This window comes from Triturus cristatus, chromosome 2_1 (assembly GCF_964204655.1).
Source record: "Triturus cristatus chromosome 2_1, aTriCri1.1, whole genome shotgun sequence".
Lineage (NCBI taxonomy): Eukaryota > Metazoa > Chordata > Amphibia > Caudata > Salamandridae > Triturus > Triturus cristatus.
In genome coordinates, this window is record NC_140581.1 from 41,157,243 (window position 1) to 41,175,911 (window position 18,669).

Genomic DNA, 18,669 nt, shown 5'->3' on the forward strand with positions numbered 1-18,669 from the left:
TGCATTACGACTGTGATATAAGAGAGATAGCATTCCATGTTACGGGGAGTGGCAGGAACCCGATATCCGTTTCTCCTAAAACCTTTTAATTCATATTTTTCATTGTGTATTACAGACTCACGATAGGAGTCGAGGGGATGAGCCTTGAATGAGTGATCGCCGCCACACATACAAATGCTCGAGGGTAAAGGTATGCCCATGATGGGCAATATCCCGGTAAACAGTGTGGTGGATATTCAGTTGGGAATGTAGTATATACAGCATTAGGTCCTTATGAACCGGACGCCAACTATTTTTGTTATGTGTTGTTTGTCTGTCTTTTTCCTCCAACAGAATTGTTTTTAATAGATCAAGCAAGGCTGAAGGGTGGAATGACAATACCCCACGCCCTGAAGAAGTTGCCGTGAGTTTTTCCAAATGGCAATGAAACATGTTGGCGTTTTTTATATATGAGTGGTCACACAGCATAGAATAAAAAGTGTAACGCCAGTGTGAACCAACTCAAATTTGTGTATATACACTGTGGGGTCTATTACGGTGCACGGATCTCTGCACAGTTTTTCTCATCTTCTCGTTACACACCCTAGCACTTTGCGTTTTGGGTTATTACCCAGTCTCTTGCTTTCACTCTCTTACACACATTTTCTTCCTGCGGAGTGGTGGCAGCGGATGATGAGATCTTGAGGTAGCAGGGGAGTACCTTCCTGCTTTATCCTCTGTGGTGTTGCTACCGTGAGGCGCCATCACTCCTCTCTTACACTTTTTTACCACATGTGGGTGTCTGTAGATATAATTGTTGGATATAGAGACAGCCTTTTCTTATCTCGTTTGAATAACCTTTGTCTTTCCTTTGATTAGTGAGCCATACCTATAAGCAGCATAGATGACATTATCACTTGCTCTACAGTCTGTCTAAATTAGATGACAACTGCAATGGATATATGAACTAAATGCTCACTGTGTGAACAGGTCCTTTATTGTACTCAAATCATATGTTGACAGGGTTGACATGGGCTTGCTCATGGCTACTGATGAGGGACAGGAGGAAGAGAGATCCACTTCCTGACCTGCTCTTACAGAACCCTGATGATGGTTCAGTAGATGGTGTAGCCTTGGCACACAGCCTCACTGTCCAGCTACAAACTGATTGCAGAAAAGTTCTCAATCAGTTTAGACATATGTTTTCACTGACTCCAAGTCAGACTACCTGGTGCACTCATGAAGTGGACACTGGATACAGTCTGCCTGTTAAAAATAAGATGTACAGGCAACCTGTCCACGTCAGGGACTGCATCAGGGCTGAAGTTAAGAAGATGTTGGAATTGGGAGTTATTGAACCCTCAGATAGCCCTTGGGCTAGTCCAGTAGTTTTGGTACCCAAACCTCACACCAAAGATGGTAAGAGAGAGATGAGGTTTTGTGTAGACTACAGAGGTCTCAATGCAGGTCTCAATGCAGTCACTAGGACGGATGCCCATCCAATCCCTAGGGCAGATGAACTTATAGATACTTTGGCCTCAGCCAAGTTTCTGAGCACATTTGACCTAACAGCTGGCTACTGGCAGATCAGACTAGCTGATGATGCAAAGCCAAAGACGGCATTTTCTACCCCTAGTGGACACTACCAATTTGTGGTGATGCCCTTTGGTTTGAAGAATGCACCTGCCACTTTTCAAAGGTTGGTGAACAAAGTCCTTACAGACCTGGAAGCCTATAGTGCAGCATATCTAGATGATATTGCTGTCTTTAGCTCCACCTGGGAGGATCACCTGGTCCACCTGAGAAATGTTTAGGAGGCCCTGCAGAAAGCAGGCCTAACTATCAAGGCCACCAAGTGCCAGATAGGGCAGAGTCAGGTTGTGTACCTGAGCCACCTTGTGGGTGGAGGCCAGGTTCAACCATTGCAGAGCAAAATCCAGACCATCATGGACTGGGTTGCTCCAACCACCCAGACTCAAGTCAGAGCTTTCTTGGGCCTGACTGGGTACTATAGAAGATTTGTGAAAGGTTATGGATCCATAGTGACTCCTTTGAATTACTTAACTTCTAAGAAAATTCCAAAGAAAGTTTATTGAACAGTCAGCTGTCAAAAGGCATTTAATGACCTGAAGTAGACCATGTGCACTGCTCCCATTCTGCAAAGTCCTAACTACTCCAAATTATTACTTGTCCAAACAGATGCATCTGAGTTGGGGGTAGGGGCTGTATTATCACAATTGAATGATGAGGGTCAGGATCAGCCAGTAGCTTTTATTGGCAGAAGGCTGACCCCCAGAGAGAAACGTTGGTAGCTATTGAGAGGGAGGCCTTTGCTGTGGTTTGGGCTCTGAAGAAGCTGAGGCCATACTTTTTTGGTACTCACTTCATTGTTCACACAGACCATAAGCACCTCTTATGGCTAAAACAGATGAAGGGTGAAAACCCCAAACTCTTGAGGTGGTCCATTTCCCTACAGGGTATGGAAACCATGCAAATGCAGATGGACTCTCCAGATATTTCCACTTAGAAAATGAAGACTCAACTGGTCAAGGTTAGTTTAATGTCCTTACGTTTGGGGGGGGGGGTGTAGGAGAGTAGGGTCTGCTTGTTATAGTTACCCCCACTTTTTGCTGATGTTTCTCTGTTTTCGACTTAGTCTGGCTGGGATCCTGCTTTCTCTCTACATTGATTTCATGTACTTTAGGTACACTTCAGATTGGATTCTGGGGAACCCTTATAAGTCCCTAGTATATGGTATACTGTGTACCTAGGGCATAGGTACCCCAGAGGCCTCTCAGGGGCTGCAGATCCACCCCTGGGAGATCATTCAAAATGACACAACATGTCTGCCACAGCAGCCTGTGTAAGGTGGTGTGTGCACCCCTTACTTAGATATAGGTTCACAATAGCTATTCATATCACTGTACATATAAACCTATCAGTCACCCCTATGGCAGGCCTTATGAATCCTGAAGGCAGGGTACGGGGTTTTATGTGAGAGAGTGCCCATGCATGAGCAGAGCCCCTCTGCAGCCTTCGGAACCTCTATTCCGGGGTTGTTTGTGATGCAGCCAACCATATACTCTTCTGTGCACTATAACCTCGCAGTAAATGCTAACATTAAAATGGCTGCATAGAAACATGTCGTGTTTGGTGTCAAACACCTTGGAATCATACCTCCACACCAGTAACTGGTGTGGAAGGTAGCACAGTTAATCACCTGTGAGGGTTTCCAGGAGCTATAGATCACATATCCAATTCTTCTCACCTATACTTCCCATTGCAGTCGATCGACTCATCTCTTTCTCACTACAGTCCAGTGACTATAACGAGGGCAAGAATATCAAGAAGGTAAGTGCAAATGGGTAAGTATAAATTATTTTTTCTTAACTCCAGAGCTTCGTACCTTGAAGATATATATATCGTCAAGGTACATATATGTGGAGTTACATATAGTAAAACTTTACTTACCCTTAGAAAATGACCATCACAATATTCTTGTCCTCGAAATTCTTGACACAATATTCTGCCCAATGATATTTGTTATTCCGATATTTTGTCCAAACACCGACTTTGACATCAGCCTATGGAGCTCGAAGCAAAATTATTACTGGGGACTTGCTTAGATGATTTGCCACCGTCTACCTTACTTGACCCCCCATAGATACACAGACGGTTTAAGGTCTTATGTGATTCATTCAACCCAATGCACTTCCTCTCTAATCCACACCACACATGGTGAGTCGGCTGGTCAACTCATCCAGTAAAGTTAACATTTGCCTTCATGTAGTCCATGCACCACAGCTCCCGCATTCCTGCCTTCCTCCCCAAAGTTCACGATCCAAAGACGTGAGTTAAAAAATCCTCATCATTTGTAAATGCACTCACACCCACATGCGTCCAAGCCAACGCCTCAATGCCCGTGTAATGTGAATTTCACCAAATGCCAGGTCAGCTAGCACTTCTCATCCTGAACTATCCATCCATGATTTCAACTTGATATGCATCAGCGAGTCATGTCTTAACACACATGTCCAGTCTGTCTTTGACTCACACTTCCTCAAGGGCAGTCAAACATCTGTGCTCTTTGGCAACATAAGTTAGGAGGCAGAATGTCAGTCATCACCAAGAACACCCTCAGAGATGGTTCAACAACCAACACAATATACAGCTCATTGAAATGTCTCAAACATTCTACCCCAATCCAGCACTGTGTGCCTGCACTTTGTCGATTACCCTCAAATTGAGAACTAATTTTATCAACCAATTATCAGGATATGTTACTGCCACCCAAGTGACTTCTGACAAAATTAGGGGCATATCATCAAGGGCTGGTGACATAATTAACGCTGTTTTTGCAGCCGTTTTTTACCTAAAGCCGCGATAATTATATCGCATTATTTGCAAGGACACGCTAGCGCGTGTTTGCTTGATTCAGCTCCCGTTGTGTTCACACCTCGCTTTGCATCTCTAATGAGATGCAAAGGAGGCGTGCCTAATAAAACACCATGGGAAAATATCGTTACCCCTGCTTTGTGATATCGTCAACGAGGGGTAGCGATATTTTAAATCCCGTTAACTATGCCTTAACGCAGGAGTTTAACGTCTGTTAAATTCCTGACTAAGGCATAGCTAACATGGGAGGTGGATTATGGTGGTACGACCACAGGGTCGTATCACCAAGGCTATCGCCGTTTTAGGTGCAACATCGCTGGTTTTCCAGCGATGTTGGCCCATTTCTCTGGCATATTATCGCCCTGCAGTAACGCGTTGTTAATAACGCGTTTCCAGGGCGATAAATTCCTGAGATAGATGGCGACAAATAAACAAGCGCTAAGCGCGCTTTGCGTTTATTTATCGCCGTCCTAGTAAATATGCCCCTAACTTTCTAGGGTACTTTAATTGTGACAAATGCAATGGCAAGTGCAAATCATATGCAATCCTCGACAATGTTTTGTTGCTTCACAACCTTTATCAGAAATTCTCTCAACCCAATCTTTGAAGACACAGGCCCTCTCTGATTGGTATTTGGCATACGGCAGCACAGCAAGCCGGCTTTCTGCCCTGCCCACCTCCAAAGTGAAAGCGCAGGAATGGTGCATTCCCATCTTGTCTCCCTGCACTGGTGCCGTTTCAGCAGCCTAGCGCCAACACAGTGACCTTTGCACCATGGTGCAAGGCTTCCTGTGTTATCGGCAGGATTGTTTTTGTGCCAGGACAGGCACCTTCCTGCACAGAAACAATCCTAAGAGGCGTTTTCATATTTCCATGTGTGCTGCAGAAAATACGAGTAGAAATAAAGTTATTTCTCCTTGTTTTACTTGTTACGCCTCACCTTGGGATGCAAAAGGATTTGGTGCTTCCCTAAGTTTACATGCTCTCGTAAATCTTGGGCAGCGGCAAATTGCAAAGGTGTTGCATGAGAACACCCACTGGAATGGCTCCTAAGCCAAAGTTAAGAAAGGCAGCGATTTGCGTTGCTTTGCCTTACTCCACATCTATGAGGACATCCTAAGCGATACAGGGTGGCTTTGCGTGGCCACATAGATGCAATATTGGGATTTGCGCCACCGGAACTTCACAAAAGGTGATGCTCTGGTGGCCTCGTAGATATGTCCCAAAACTCCAAACTGTCAACGATGTTCCACACATCGACTGAGGGTTCTCCCCATGCAGGTAACTTTGCAGAGCACTTTTACAATCTGTTCCACATCCTCGTCTCCACATCATCCATGACCACCAATCCCGCTGTCTGCAAATGTTGCATTGCAGGGATAAAGTGTGCACCTACCAACTGCAAGACGTCATCAATTACACAGTGAGCTGTCTTCATGACACTGCCAAGAACTGTGGGAATGTCACCGATGAGGAAGACAAGTCCATTTAAAAACATCTCCAAAAAACGCTGAGCCACCCGTGGTTTTCAATCTCCAAGTGCAATAAAATATTACCCATCAGAAGTGTGGAAACTGAACGGTGAAGAGCCATACATCCTGTGTTCCACATCAAATAGAAGGAAAGACAAAATGACAAGTCTGCCATCCGATCGGCTAAATCAGACTTTATCCAATAAGAAGAAATCAACACTCAGCCCTTCCTCTGACACAATTGACCCACACCCGAAATCCCTCCTCTGACTCACTGAATGCGAGGGATTCCTCCACTCCTTTATGGACAAAATACATTCCAAGGTACACAAGGACAGGTCTGATCCCCCCTCATTGAAGGACAATTCTCCACCCAAAACACAAACACTTGGGGGCTCATTTATGAGCCCCTGCGTCACTTTTGCGCCGCCGGTGCGTCACTTTTTGTGACGCACCAGTGGCGTAAAACATGTGCCATGTTGCGCCATGTTTACAAAGTGACGCATCTAGGTAGATGCGTCACTTTGTAAACCCCTGCGCCACATTATACCTGCGCCAGGTATAATGTATGCAAGGGGGGCGTTTTGACGCAACAAAGGGTCGTAGAAGTGACGCAGTGAAATCTACGAGATTTCACTGCGCCACTTCTAGGGTGCAAATGCGTCAATTTCTTGCGCCTGCCTCACAGCAGGCGTAAGACTGACGCAGGCCCTTTCACATGGGGCTTGCCCCATGTGAAAGGACACATTGCTGGAGTTGCGTCACTTTTGTGACACACTCCAGCGATGCGTCACTTTTGCGCCTACAGATACGTCAGAAATACTGACGTATCTGTGACTCCTTGCGACATGATGCGTCATACTGTAAATATGACGCATCACTGGAGTCGCAGGGAGGGCGCAGTGAAAAGTGGCGCATCACTGTTTTCACGCAGTGATGCGTCACTTTTCATAAATGAGGCCCTTGGCACCTAACGTCCCATCAAACACAAGGGTAGAACCTCTATTTCGCAGTCACACCTGTGGCTCGTGGTGTGAGGCGGGCACAGCGAAGTGATGTAATGAGAGTGCAGGACATGTCTCAGCTTGTGCTATGTGTGGGGCTGCTGCAAGGATGTTTGGAGCCCAAGCTGAAGAAATGCTTGCATCCTCATACCCTAGCCATATCTGATGCTTCTTGGAGCACGCTGGCATTGCACATCTGTTTGCGCCTTAAGGTACCACTGATGGTGCCACTGATGCTGGCTGAGAAATAGGATCGGAGTGTGAGCAATGGGCAGAGTAAGGGCATGCCAAAGAACAAAGTGAGGGCATGATCTAAAGGCGAAGTGAGAGCATGCCAATGAGAGGAAAGGGTGACAGTGTGGTAGGGAAGGGATGAGAGAGCTAGGTATGGGTAGAGCGAGAACCTGGAAGAAGATTGAATGTTGGGTAAGCATGGACATAGAGTAAAGTAAGAGATGGAAAGAGAGCATGAGATGTATGCAGAGTGAGAAGGTGGAAGAAGATTGAATGTTGGGTAAGCATGGACATAGAGTAAAGTAAGAGATGGAAAGAGAGCATGAGATGTATGCAGAGTGAGAAGGTGGAAGAAGATTGAATGTTGGGTAAGCATGGACATAGAGTAAAGTAAGAGATGGAAAGAGAGCATGAGATGTATGCAGAGTGAGAAGGTGGAAGAAGATTGAATGTTGGGTAAGCATGGACATAGAGTAAAGTAAGAGATGGAAAGAGAGCATGAGATGTATGCAGAGTGAGAAGGTGGAGGAAGATGAAATGAGTAGGTAGCTACGGCCACTGAATATGGTAAGGTAAGGAATGAGTGTGCTAAATATGGCTAGAGCGAGAACCTGGAAGAAGATTGAATGTTGGGTAAGTCTGGACATAGAGTAAAGTAAGAGATGCAAAGAGAGCATGAGATGTATGCAGAGTGAGAAGGTGGAGGAAGATGAAATGAGTAGGTAGCTACGGCCACTGAATATGGTAAGGTAAGGAATGAGTGTGCTAAATATGGCTAGAGCGAGAACCTGGAAGAAGATTGAATGTTGGGTAAGTCTGGACATAGAGTAAAGTAAGAGATGCAAAGAGAGCATGAGATGTATGCAGAGTGAGAAGGTGGAGGAAGATGAAATGAGTAGGTAGCTACGGCCACTGAATATGGTAAGGTAAGGAATGAGTGTGCTAAATATGGCTAGAGTGAGAACATGGAAGAAGACTGAATGTCAGGTAAGCATGGACATAGAGTAAAGTAAGAGATGCAAAGAGAGCATGAGATGTATGCAGAGTGAGAAGGTGGTGCAAGATGGAATGAGTGGGTGGGAGAGCATATGCTGAGGAGTGAGTGAGTAGAAGAGATATGGGCAGAGTGAGGAGAAGATGATTAGGAGAGGTGGAGAGGTATGCCATTTGGGGAGAGAGAGTCCGCGTTAAAGCATTTAATGAAGGAGAGATATGGAGTGAAGGCTTCAGAGTTGAGCTACGAGAAGCTCAACCGTGCTACAGACTCAGATGGATTAAGAAATGGGTAAAGGTGGGAATCTGGGAAACCGTGTGGTTGGAGTGATTGGGATCATGGGTTGATTATTGGATAGACTGAGAGAGATGCAAGACTATTGTACATAGAAGGGATCTAAGAGAAGGAAACCGTGAAGAATGAAGTGAGACAACAGCCGGCGGAGAGGTATGACACCTACCTGAGACGAGGAGGAGTGTCCTGAGTCTGTTCTCAAAGGCGTCGTCCTTCTTTTCGAGCTCAATGCGGCACAGGTAAGCCCAGGAGTCTTCACTAGACACATTTGTTATCTGCAGGGTGAGGTCACCTTCTCGCGGGTTTCCGATGAGCTGGTAGCGACTGCCTCCTCCCTTCGGGCAGGTGGATTTACTTTTTGAAAAGATGCAGGTAAAAAAGCTAGGACCATCCCTCCTCCACATGGTGGTGATATTCCCACTGTAGTTTTTCAGAGGATGGGTAATGATGCAAGGTAAAGTCACATTGCTTCCTGGTGTCGCTTTCACAAATCGACTCACGTTCATGGCCCACCCAGGCTTCGATGTCTGCGCAGAAGCTGTGGACACAGATCACAGTCGTTGAAATTAGAATACAAAACCTCAGTCCATGAACCACCATTTTGAGCACCACAAAAGCAAGTGACATCTAAGGTCAACTTTTGGCCATGCATAACATTACTTACTCCCAACATAAAGCGAAGCCAACAGAGGGGCACTCTTTCTCACAAGTGGACAGCAATAGGAAATCCATAACATAGCCAGGGCCTCATCTACAAGAAAATTACGCAGCGCAGCATCGCAAGCCATTTAGAAGCGCCATGCTGCGCCATTTTCAAAGCACAGGGAGGCATCACATTAACAACAATACGACGCACAATTGGCTGCTATGTGCCAGCGCAGACACCCTGGCGTCATTTTCAGGGGTGTTTGCGCTTTATGTGTGGGAAGGGACACCTTCCTGTACAAAAACAATCATTAATGGCATGTTGCTCTAGGGGGCGTGGCTTGGACTCGGCCGAGCATGGACACGTGAGCTGAGAGCTCCCTGTCGGCCTCGGAATTTCTCCTGCATTAAGACTTCCCCGGCGGCGCTGCGGACTCCGAGGTGGCTCCTCTGTGCTTGTGAGTCGCCTGCCTGCAGATCGCGAGGGGTGTCGGCCCCGGGAGGCTGTGCTGGTCGGCGCTGGAGGCGGGCCCGACTGGGAGAGACCCGGCCATCTTGCTTTGGGCCTGCGCGGGTTCTGCCAGCCGCGGCCTTGCGTACATTGGTGGCCGGTGGGGGAGATCGTTGCCCCGGCTGTTGTGGCGTCCGGCTCGCGCTGCGGTGCCCACCTACGGAAGCAGGCAGAGTGACCTGGGCGGATACCTGAGGCTGTCGAGGGCTGCTGGCGGACTGCTGGCGCCGCTGTATGCGTCGGCTGCGGAGACCCAGGAGCGCCCGCGGGGCTGTCGGCGATCGAGGCTGACCGGGCCTAGTGGTGCCCTGCGGATCGGTCTGGTGAGCGGACTGCGACCTGGTGTGGGACTGGTGGCGGCGGCATTGTGCGGGCGCACCTGGACTTCTAACCTGTGGGCTTCTCCCCCCTCGTCCCCCTACCACTGGTGTCATGGCCTCGGAGAAGGCCTAGCTGCGGGACGCTTGGAGTTGGAGAGAGTGCTGTGGCGGGGGATTTTGCCCTAGTGCCACCCGACCCACGTTTCCTTGCGGGACTGGCCCATGAGGAGTGCCCTGTGCTGCCTGCTTCGGGGATGCCGTAACTCTCCTGGAGGGGTGGTGAGGACTTTTCCCCGGACGCGATACCGCCCGACGGAGCATACGGAGCAGGGCATCTAGGTGCTGGCTGGATTCCTCCGCGGAGACGGTGGACCCTGGTGGGTGACCCGCGGCGTGCCTGGCGAGACGGCTGCTCACTCTGTGGAGGCGCCCGAGACCTGCGCCCTGGGAGTGCGGAGGCTGATTGCGGTGGACGGCTAGCGGCTGCACGAGGTGGATGTAGGAGGCTCCTCGCGGCTGGGGCGTGCTGAGGCTCTGGTGGTCGGACCATGGGGAAGCCGCGGCGCGGCGTGGGGACAGCCCCGCTAGATCGAGCGGAGACCCCGCCGGACCCGCGGGACCAGGACCCGGCTGGAGCGCTTGCGGCGGGACTGCGGCAGCAGCAGATGGACCGGATCCTCCAGGCCATTTCTGACTCGGGGGAGGCGCTACGCCGGGACATAGCGCAGGTGTCCAAGAGCCTTGGCCTATTGCGAGCTGACCATGGCAAGTTGGCCGACCGCGTTGAAACTGCAGAACTTAAGTTGGTAGCGCTGGAGCCGGCCCAGAAGGCGACGGAGGCATCGCTGGGAGATTTATCGCGCAGAGTGCACCTACTTGAGAAGCGGACCGAGGAGGCGGAAGGGCGTAACCGGCGCAACAATGTTCGGGTGGTAGGCCCATCCGAGAGAATCGAAGGGGACGACATGATCGGCTACCTTGAGAAGTGGATGCGGGAGGTGGTGGCACCGGAGGGCCTGTCGCAGTTTTACACCCTTGAAAGGGCCATTCGTGTGCCGGCCCGCCAACCGGCTGCGGGTCGCCCCCCGAGACCGGTGGTCGCACGCTTGCTCCATTTCAAGGATCGCGACCTGCCCTGTTCTTCCCGGCTCGATTGAAGGTGATGGCGGATGGGACTGCTCATTTCTTTGATGCACCAGAGGACGCGTGGAGCTGGCTGGAACGGTACCACGAGGGCCGTGGTGGAGCTGGACGGCGGGCCTCGGAGGCTCGGGCCTCACCGGGACCCCGTCGGGCCCGCTGACACAGGAGGCGTGTGGGGAGAAGCCGGTCTCCCCCGCACTCTCAGACAGAGTTGGAGAGGCAGTCGGCTTTGAAGGCGGTCTCCGTCATCTCTGGTGCGGTGGCTGCGGCCTCGCCTGCGGATTCGGGATCCCGGCGGAGTTCTGCGGAGGAGGAGTCGGGGGCGTTGGAGGAGTCGGCAAACTCTGAAAGTGCCGGTGGACACTTTCCGGAAGGTCACGCCGGCCACTGCGGATGGAATGCTGGACACGTGAGGCAACCTCACTGTGAACTATATGCTGTGCAGGGTGGCGTGCCTGGAGCTGCTTTGTGGACCAGTGAGGGGCGAGTATGGTTCCACTGTTACTGTTGAGGGGTGTCGCTCCTGGGTTTCGTGGGGGGGCGGGGCGCTTTGCTTTTGTTGGGCCGTTGGGGGCGGGGCGCTGCCGGGAGAAGGCGACTTTGATTCCTGAGGCCGACATACGGACTAGCCTTTTGGACTGCTGTCCGGCCCGTGCTGGTGTTGGGTCACCCCCTCTACCTCACGCATATTGTGAGACTCTGGTGGCTACCAGGGTGCCTTTTTTGTTCAGTGGGTGTTTGGATGGGTAACTGTGGTTTAGAGCCTGTTCTGGGGATGGGAGGGGTTTGGGTTTGTTGGGTGAGGTTTATGTGGGGGGGATGTGACGGTGTGCCCGCTAGGTTGTCTTGGGGTGTGATTTGTGGTATATGTTCATATGGCGACCCGCCCTGAATTGAAGTGCATTACTTGGAATGTGCGGGGCCTGAACTCCATGAGAAAACGTTATAAGGTACATGCATACTTGGTCCGCAGGGGGATCCAGGTGGCCTTCTTGCAGGAAACACATATGGATCGGGCTGAGGGGCTGGCGCTGCAGAAGCGATGGAGGGGACAGTTGTTTTACACTACCTTTTCTGCTTTTGCTAGGGGGGCATTGTCTGGGTCCGGTCCGGGGTTCCGTTTCAACCTACCCCGGAGGGGAGGTTTGTGGCGGTGTCTGGTCGATTAGATGGCAGGGATATGACCTTCTGCAGTATTTACGCCCTGAACTCTGACTACACTGCTTTCTTTGCGCGGCTCTCTGGGAGGCTGGCGTCCTTTCTGGTGGGCACGGTGTTTCTTGGGGGGGACTTTAACTCGGTCACTGATGTAGAATTAGATCACTCTCATCTCCCGCTAGCTCAATCAGCAGTACACAGGGTGGCCAAGGCGAGGCGCGACTGGCAGGCAGCCTGGGGACTTGTCGATGCTTGGCGGGTGCATCATCCGTCAGATAGGGATTACTCCTTCTATTCTGTGCCGCACGACCTTCATGTTCGGCTGGATGGCTTCTTGTGTACCCCGGGAGCCCTGAAGCTTACGTGTCATAGCGAGTATCTGGCAAGGACATTCTCAGACCACAACCCCTGCTTGATAAAGGTCCTCTGGTCCCAGCAGCGGCAGACGATTCCGACTTGGCACCTGAGTACGACGCTGCTGGAGGATCCTGTGTTTCATGAGGAGCTCGGGGAGGGTGTGGACCGCTACTTTACGGATAACGCGGGGACGGCGACAAGCAGAGCCCTTGAATGGGATGCGCTCAAGGTGGTAGTGCGGGGGATTTGTATCTTGGCTGTCGCTGATACGCGCAAGGTTCTGTCGCGGGACGTTGACCGAGCTGAGACGCGACTACGCCAAGCGGAACTTGCTAGTCACGCTGACGGGGGTGCCCAGGGGGAGGTCTTGGCGGCACGGGAGGAGGTGGCCGTGCAGGTGGAGCGGCTTCGCTGCTATGACTACAAGGAATACATGGTCCGCGCGCACGCAGAGCGGGATAAAGTTGGGTCGTTATTGGCCTGGCTGGCTAACCCGGCTCTTAGGGGCACCCCTATACTGTCGTTGGTTACCCCCACGGGAGACCTGGTTTATTCACAACGGGAGATCAATGGCCAATTCTGGGACTATTACTCGCAGCTGTATAGGAGTAGAATGCGGGACCTGCCTGATGGGCTGGACGCATACTTAGAAGCTGCTAGGTTGCCACAGTTGGATCCGGAGCAGGGGTCGGCGCTGGGGGCGGAGATCTCCCTGGGAGAAATCAGAGTGGCGGTTAAGCACATGGCTCGGAAGAAGACTCCGGGGGCGGACGGCCTCCCAGTGGAGTTCTATGCCGCGTATTTGGACGCCTTGGCTCCACGTCTGCAGGCGATGTACAAGGAGGCGTGGGACGTGGGCGTGCTGCCGGGTACCTTGAGGGAGGCAATCATAGTCCCGTTGCTGAAGAAAGATGGGGACCCATCCTCCAGGTCAGCGTACCGTCCGCTTTCTATGCTCTCGGTGGATTATAAGATCCTTAGCAAGATCTTGGCCATGCGGCTCATGGCCCACATGGGCGCGCTGGTACACCCGGACCAATCGGGTTTTATTCCCACGAGGAATACCACGGCGGGTATTCGCAGGTTAGTGCGGCTCATGGGGGACCGGGAGGGGGGCCCCTCGGACGCCGTAGTACTGTCGGTGGATATCAAAAAGGCATTCGATAGTGTGGAGTGGCCGTATCTGTTTCGGGTGCTGAGGGGGTTCAGCCTGGGGGACCACTTTGTGCGCTGAACCAGATTGTTATACCGCTCTGCCATGGCTAGAGTCCGCACGGGGCGTACTATCTCGGCTGCTTGTCAGGTAGAGAGAGGCACTCGACAGGGTTGCTCGTTATCCCCTCTTTTGTTTGCCCTGGCGATCGAGCCCTTGGCAGCGCATGCCCGTCAGGGACGGTCTTACGAGGGGGTCAGCTGCGTGGAGAGCCACACTACATCTCCCTATACGCGGATGACCTCTTGCTGTATCTAGCGGATGCACGGGATTCTCTGCGGGGCGCTAGACTCCTACTCCGGGAGTTCGGCTCCTTTTCGGGGTTGCACGTTAACTGGGCCAAGACTTGCCTGTTTCCTCTGTCTCCGGGGACCCGGGCTCCTGCGGCGCTTGCCGACCTCCGCTGGGAACCTGCTTGCCTGCCTTACCTGGGCGTCCGCATATTTCACGCTCCTGTCGATCTCTTCGAGGGCAATGTGGGCGGAGCGCTAAGGGGGCTCAAGGGGAGTATGGTGTTTTGGCGCACCCTCCCGCTGTCGGTGGCCGGTCGAATAGCGCTGCTGAAAATGGTAGCGCTACCGCAATTGCTTTATTTCTTCCGCACCTTGCCGATCTGGATTCCGGCCTCCTTTTTTAAGACGCTTCGGGCGCTGATGACAGGATTTCTTTGGGGCGCGGGCAGACGTCGGGTGGCGTTGACCACTCTGATGAGACCGAGGGTGGAGGGGGGCTGGCAGTTCCGGACTTCCAATGAAATTATCTGATGGCGCAGTTGCAGTGTCTCACACAGGCCGTGGCGCGCGAGTTCAGAGGCCCGGATTATCCCTCGGCATGTATTGTCATTCATTATATTGCAGCAAAGGCTCCGGTTGGACCAGCTTACACTCGAGGAGCACACGCTTCGGCTCTTCTGGCTCCGTAGTCAGAAACGAGCGGGTTTCGTGGCCCCGTATGCCCCGGAAATTCCGTTAGGCATGTGCACAGCTCTCCCCCATGGCGGAGACTAGTCGGCGTTGGCGGGCTGGGAGGACCGTGGGGCTCACATGCTTGGGAATCTCTATCGAGACGGGGTTTTGTTGCCATTCCACGAGTTGCAGAGGGATTTTGATTTGCCTAGGGGGGATTATCTCCTTCATTCTGCCCTGGTGGCTGGGATTCGAAAGCACTGGAGGATGGGGCTGTCGGAACCCCCAACGTCCTTGGGATGTCAGTACATTGTTATGGCGGCGGGAACCGTGAAGGCCATCACTTGCCTCTATGGGCGGCTGTCCACGGAGGGGCTCGCGCCCTTGGCGACCCTGCGGGAGAAGTGGGAGGGGGATCTTGACAGGCCTATCCCGGAGGCGACATGGTCGCAGCTGCTGCGACGACCCTGGAAGGGCACGCGCAACGCTAGATTTCAGCTGGTCCAATTCTATACTCTCCACAGGGCCTACTTAACCCCGGCAAAGCTCATGCAATATTTTGGAGGCTCTTCGTCGGGCTGCCCTAGGTGCCATACAGAGGGGGCTGATTTTGGCCATATGTTCTGGTCCTGTCCGGGGTTGGGCTCTTACTGGACGGATGTGGTGGCGTGCCTGAATCGAGTGACTGAACGCGTGCTGACAGTGGACATGGGAGCTTGCCTTCTGCTTTGGTTCCCGCATACTCCCCGTACAAAAATCACGAGCAAATTTATCGATCTGGGGCTGATAATGGTGAAGAGGGAGCTTACCATGCACTGGAAGGCAAGAACGGGGCCGAGTGTTCGGAGGTGGAGGGCGAGCTTCCTGGCTTGGGTGGGGACTGAAGGGACGCTTCGCCTACAGTTGGCCAGGTGTGCTTCCAATGACAAAGCGCAAGATGCTGCCAGGGCGTGGGGGGTTCTGGTGGAAGAGCTTTGCCGCTTGGGGGAACAGGAAGAGGAGGGTAAGGCTCAGGCGTGCGCGGCCCGGCCTGGGAGGAGTGTGGAGGGACCCGTTGGGACTGCCGGGGAGACTACTCAGGAGGGGACCGCTTGAATATTCCCCGAGAGTTGTCGCTATTTGTGCAAACTTCTTACAATGTGTATGGAGGTCGAGCTTCGGGGTGGTATGCATATGAGTGGTAGAGTACAGCCTTTGGTACTTTTGAGAACATTGATGGGGTTCGTCCCATGATTCTGAGTTCGGCTCCCTGGCTGCGTGGGGCACTTTAAGCCACACCGAGGGGGGAGACCGAGGCGGGCACACTGACGGGGGGGGGTGGGGGTAGAGAGGGAGCGGGGTGGGGGGTTAGGAATGGCACTGTTGCGGAACTGCTCTCTTTTGTACTGTCATCACTTGCCTGGTTCTCCTACACAAGATTATTGTATGTAACGCGGATTTCAGGATGCTATAGTTGGGGAAAAACTAATAAAAATTGTTTTAAAAAAAAAATAATGGCATGTTGCTCTTTCCATACGTGCTGCAGCATGCAGCACGCATTGAAACAGAAAAAACGAAGAGAAATAAAAGCATTTCTCCTCCTTGCGCCATTCCTACGCCTCACCTGGGGAGGGGTAGGATACTGACACATTCCCAGTTTTACAAAATTTTGTAAATCTTGGAATCCGTGGATGCTGCATGGGAACACCCACAGCAACACCCATGGAACACCCCATTCACGCAGAGAAATGAGTGAAAGGGCTCATATTTACAAAGTCATAAAAAGAAACATAGGGTGACTTAACGTGGCCTTGTAAATATGGGCAAGGCCATTGTACTGCTGGTGCATCCAAAAAAAGTGGCGCACCGCTGGGCAATGGGCTTGTAAATAAGCGCCCAGAATTTATTATTCTCTTGAGTAAGGTAAGTGCTAACTACATTAAGTCATTATGGACATAAGGTGGCCACATGAGAAACATTGGTAAACCCTGAACATGACCGTGAGATATGCTCTGTACTCTTGGTACATTTGGCAGCAAAATGCCCAAACTAGGGTGGAGCGGGGGTGTTAGACTTGGCCCTTTTTGCAGGGTCATCCCTGAACTTTTTGCCTTCCTCCCAGTATTTTTTCTGACATGGTGTTGGTGGTTTTAGGACTCTGGGCACTTTATCACTGCTGTCCAGTGGTAAAGTGCATGTGCTCTTTAAGGTAAACGTGCAAAGATTGGTCTACACCTGTTTGGCGTATTTCATTTACTTATCAGTCCCTTGTAAAGTGGTATCTCACATACCCAGGGCCCATTAAATTAAATGCTACTGGTGGGTGTGCAATGCTGCTTGTGCCACCCACCAAAGTAGCCTTTCAAACCTGTCTCAGGCCTCGGCCATTGCAGGGCCTGCGCGCACAGTTTACTGCCACTGTGATGTAGCAGATAAAGTGGGTGCCACGTCTGTGACTCCCCTTTTACTACATATCAGTCAGCCCTAAGGTAGGCCCGAGCTAGCCCTATGGGCAGGGTGCGCTGTAGATAACAGGTAGGACATGTGCCTTAACTGTGTGGCATGTCCTGGTAGTGAGAAAAGTGCTGCCTGCTCCCTGGTTGTACCTTGAAGAGAGAGGCAGGCGGAGTGCTTCATTTTCTCCTTATGCCCTGGACCGAGGCTTGGAACCCTGCAGGATTTCTATCCCTGTGTGCTTGAGCCCCTGGCATGGGCTTGTGTTACAGAAGCACTGGTGAAGTGCAGCCTCTCTCCCCCTGCAAGCGGCGAGGAAGCGAGTGGAGGGCTGCCTATATTATTTTTCTTCCTGCCCTGCGGTCCCTGAGGAAGCGCTTGACGGTGCGCCTTCCCCCAATTAAAGTGGGCATTCTTCGATCCGAGGTGCCTGCGCCTTAATACCCAAGCCGACGGAGACTTCACTCCGTGAAACCAGAAGACTGGCAAAGTCTGTTCCTGGTTGTGGGTGGGGCCCGACGGAAGGTGGAGCCTCACCTCGCAGGCTCCAAGGCCCGAGATCACTAAGAGGAGAAGGACCGGAGCCTTGCGGGCTCTATTCCGCGGCTTCCGCCTCGCCCCACCAGGTAGAGGGAGAGGCGGGTCACCTGTGATCGCTGGATGTGGCGAGGAGACCCGAGAACCAGGAAGAGGTCCCAGTGAGTAGGGCCTCCGTCGTGGCCACCGTCGCTCCTCCCAGTTCCCCGCGTCAGCAGGAGTGAATTAGCCGGTGCCGGTGGGTCTAGGCTGTTGTGGACCTGCCCGAGACCGTAGCTGTACCACCCAGCCCCCCCTGAGTTATTTTGGGTTACTCCGGACTTGGGGAGCCTGGGGACAGTGTTTGCAGCTGCACCGCCAGGTCACGGGCAGATACGCGAAGGATGCAAGTATTGGCCTGAGCCCTGCCTTTAAAAAAGGGCATTACGAGGAAGGCTCAGAACAGAGGCCCCCGTGAACACAGCTAGACTGCTTGATGGTCGCCCCTATGTTTAGGTGGGGCCTAATGTGATTAGGTGATGGGGTGTAGGGGTCACCTATGGTGCAGTTTGTGCCCAAGAGAGGCCAGGATGTGTGCACCCATTACAAGTGTTTACTGGGGGGCACTGATGATGGTGGGCATGATGTGTTGTGATAATGTAATGCCATACTGCTGATTATGTTTTGCATAACATGCTATACTAGGAAGTGCTATGATGTCCATGCCTCATGATTTATGCATAATGTGCTTATGCTAAGTGTACCCTTACTAGATGGCACAGTGTATATATGTGATTACATTCTAATTGTTTTTATGCATAATACAGATGCTATTTTTGATATAACCTTGTATGGAGTTTCTTCTGTGGTGTGCCTAGTGTGTTGCTGCTGTGTGTGTGTGTTGCGCAAACGCTTTACACATTGCCTCTGGAATAAGCCTGACTGCTCATGCCAAGCTACCAAGGGTGTGAGCAGGGGTTATCTTCAGCGTGTATCTTCCTTGCCCTCACTAGAGTGGTGGTTTCTGCAGGGGGCATGCTAGGGCCAACTGGTGGAAAAGGCTACTAGAACGGTCATTCTCTGTGGGCCATTGAAG

The 18,669-nt window shown here is 51.8% G+C and overlaps 1 protein-coding gene across 3 annotated transcripts in view; it reads right to left on the reverse strand.

The window, feature by feature from the left end:
* Window positions 1-18,669, reverse strand: part of LOC146863679 (sialic acid-binding Ig-like lectin 15) — a 271,091-nt gene that overhangs the window by 110,700 nt on the left and 141,722 nt on the right. For all 3 annotated transcript variants that reach the window (XM_085640667.1, XM_085640666.1, XM_085640664.1), the window contains exon 2: window positions 8,539-8,910. In XM_085640667.1, the coding sequence (XP_085496793.1) occupies window positions 8,539-8,878 (340 nt within the window). In that variant the 5' untranslated portion in view covers window positions 8,879-8,910. The remainder of the gene's footprint in view (window positions 1-8,538; window positions 8,911-18,669) is intronic.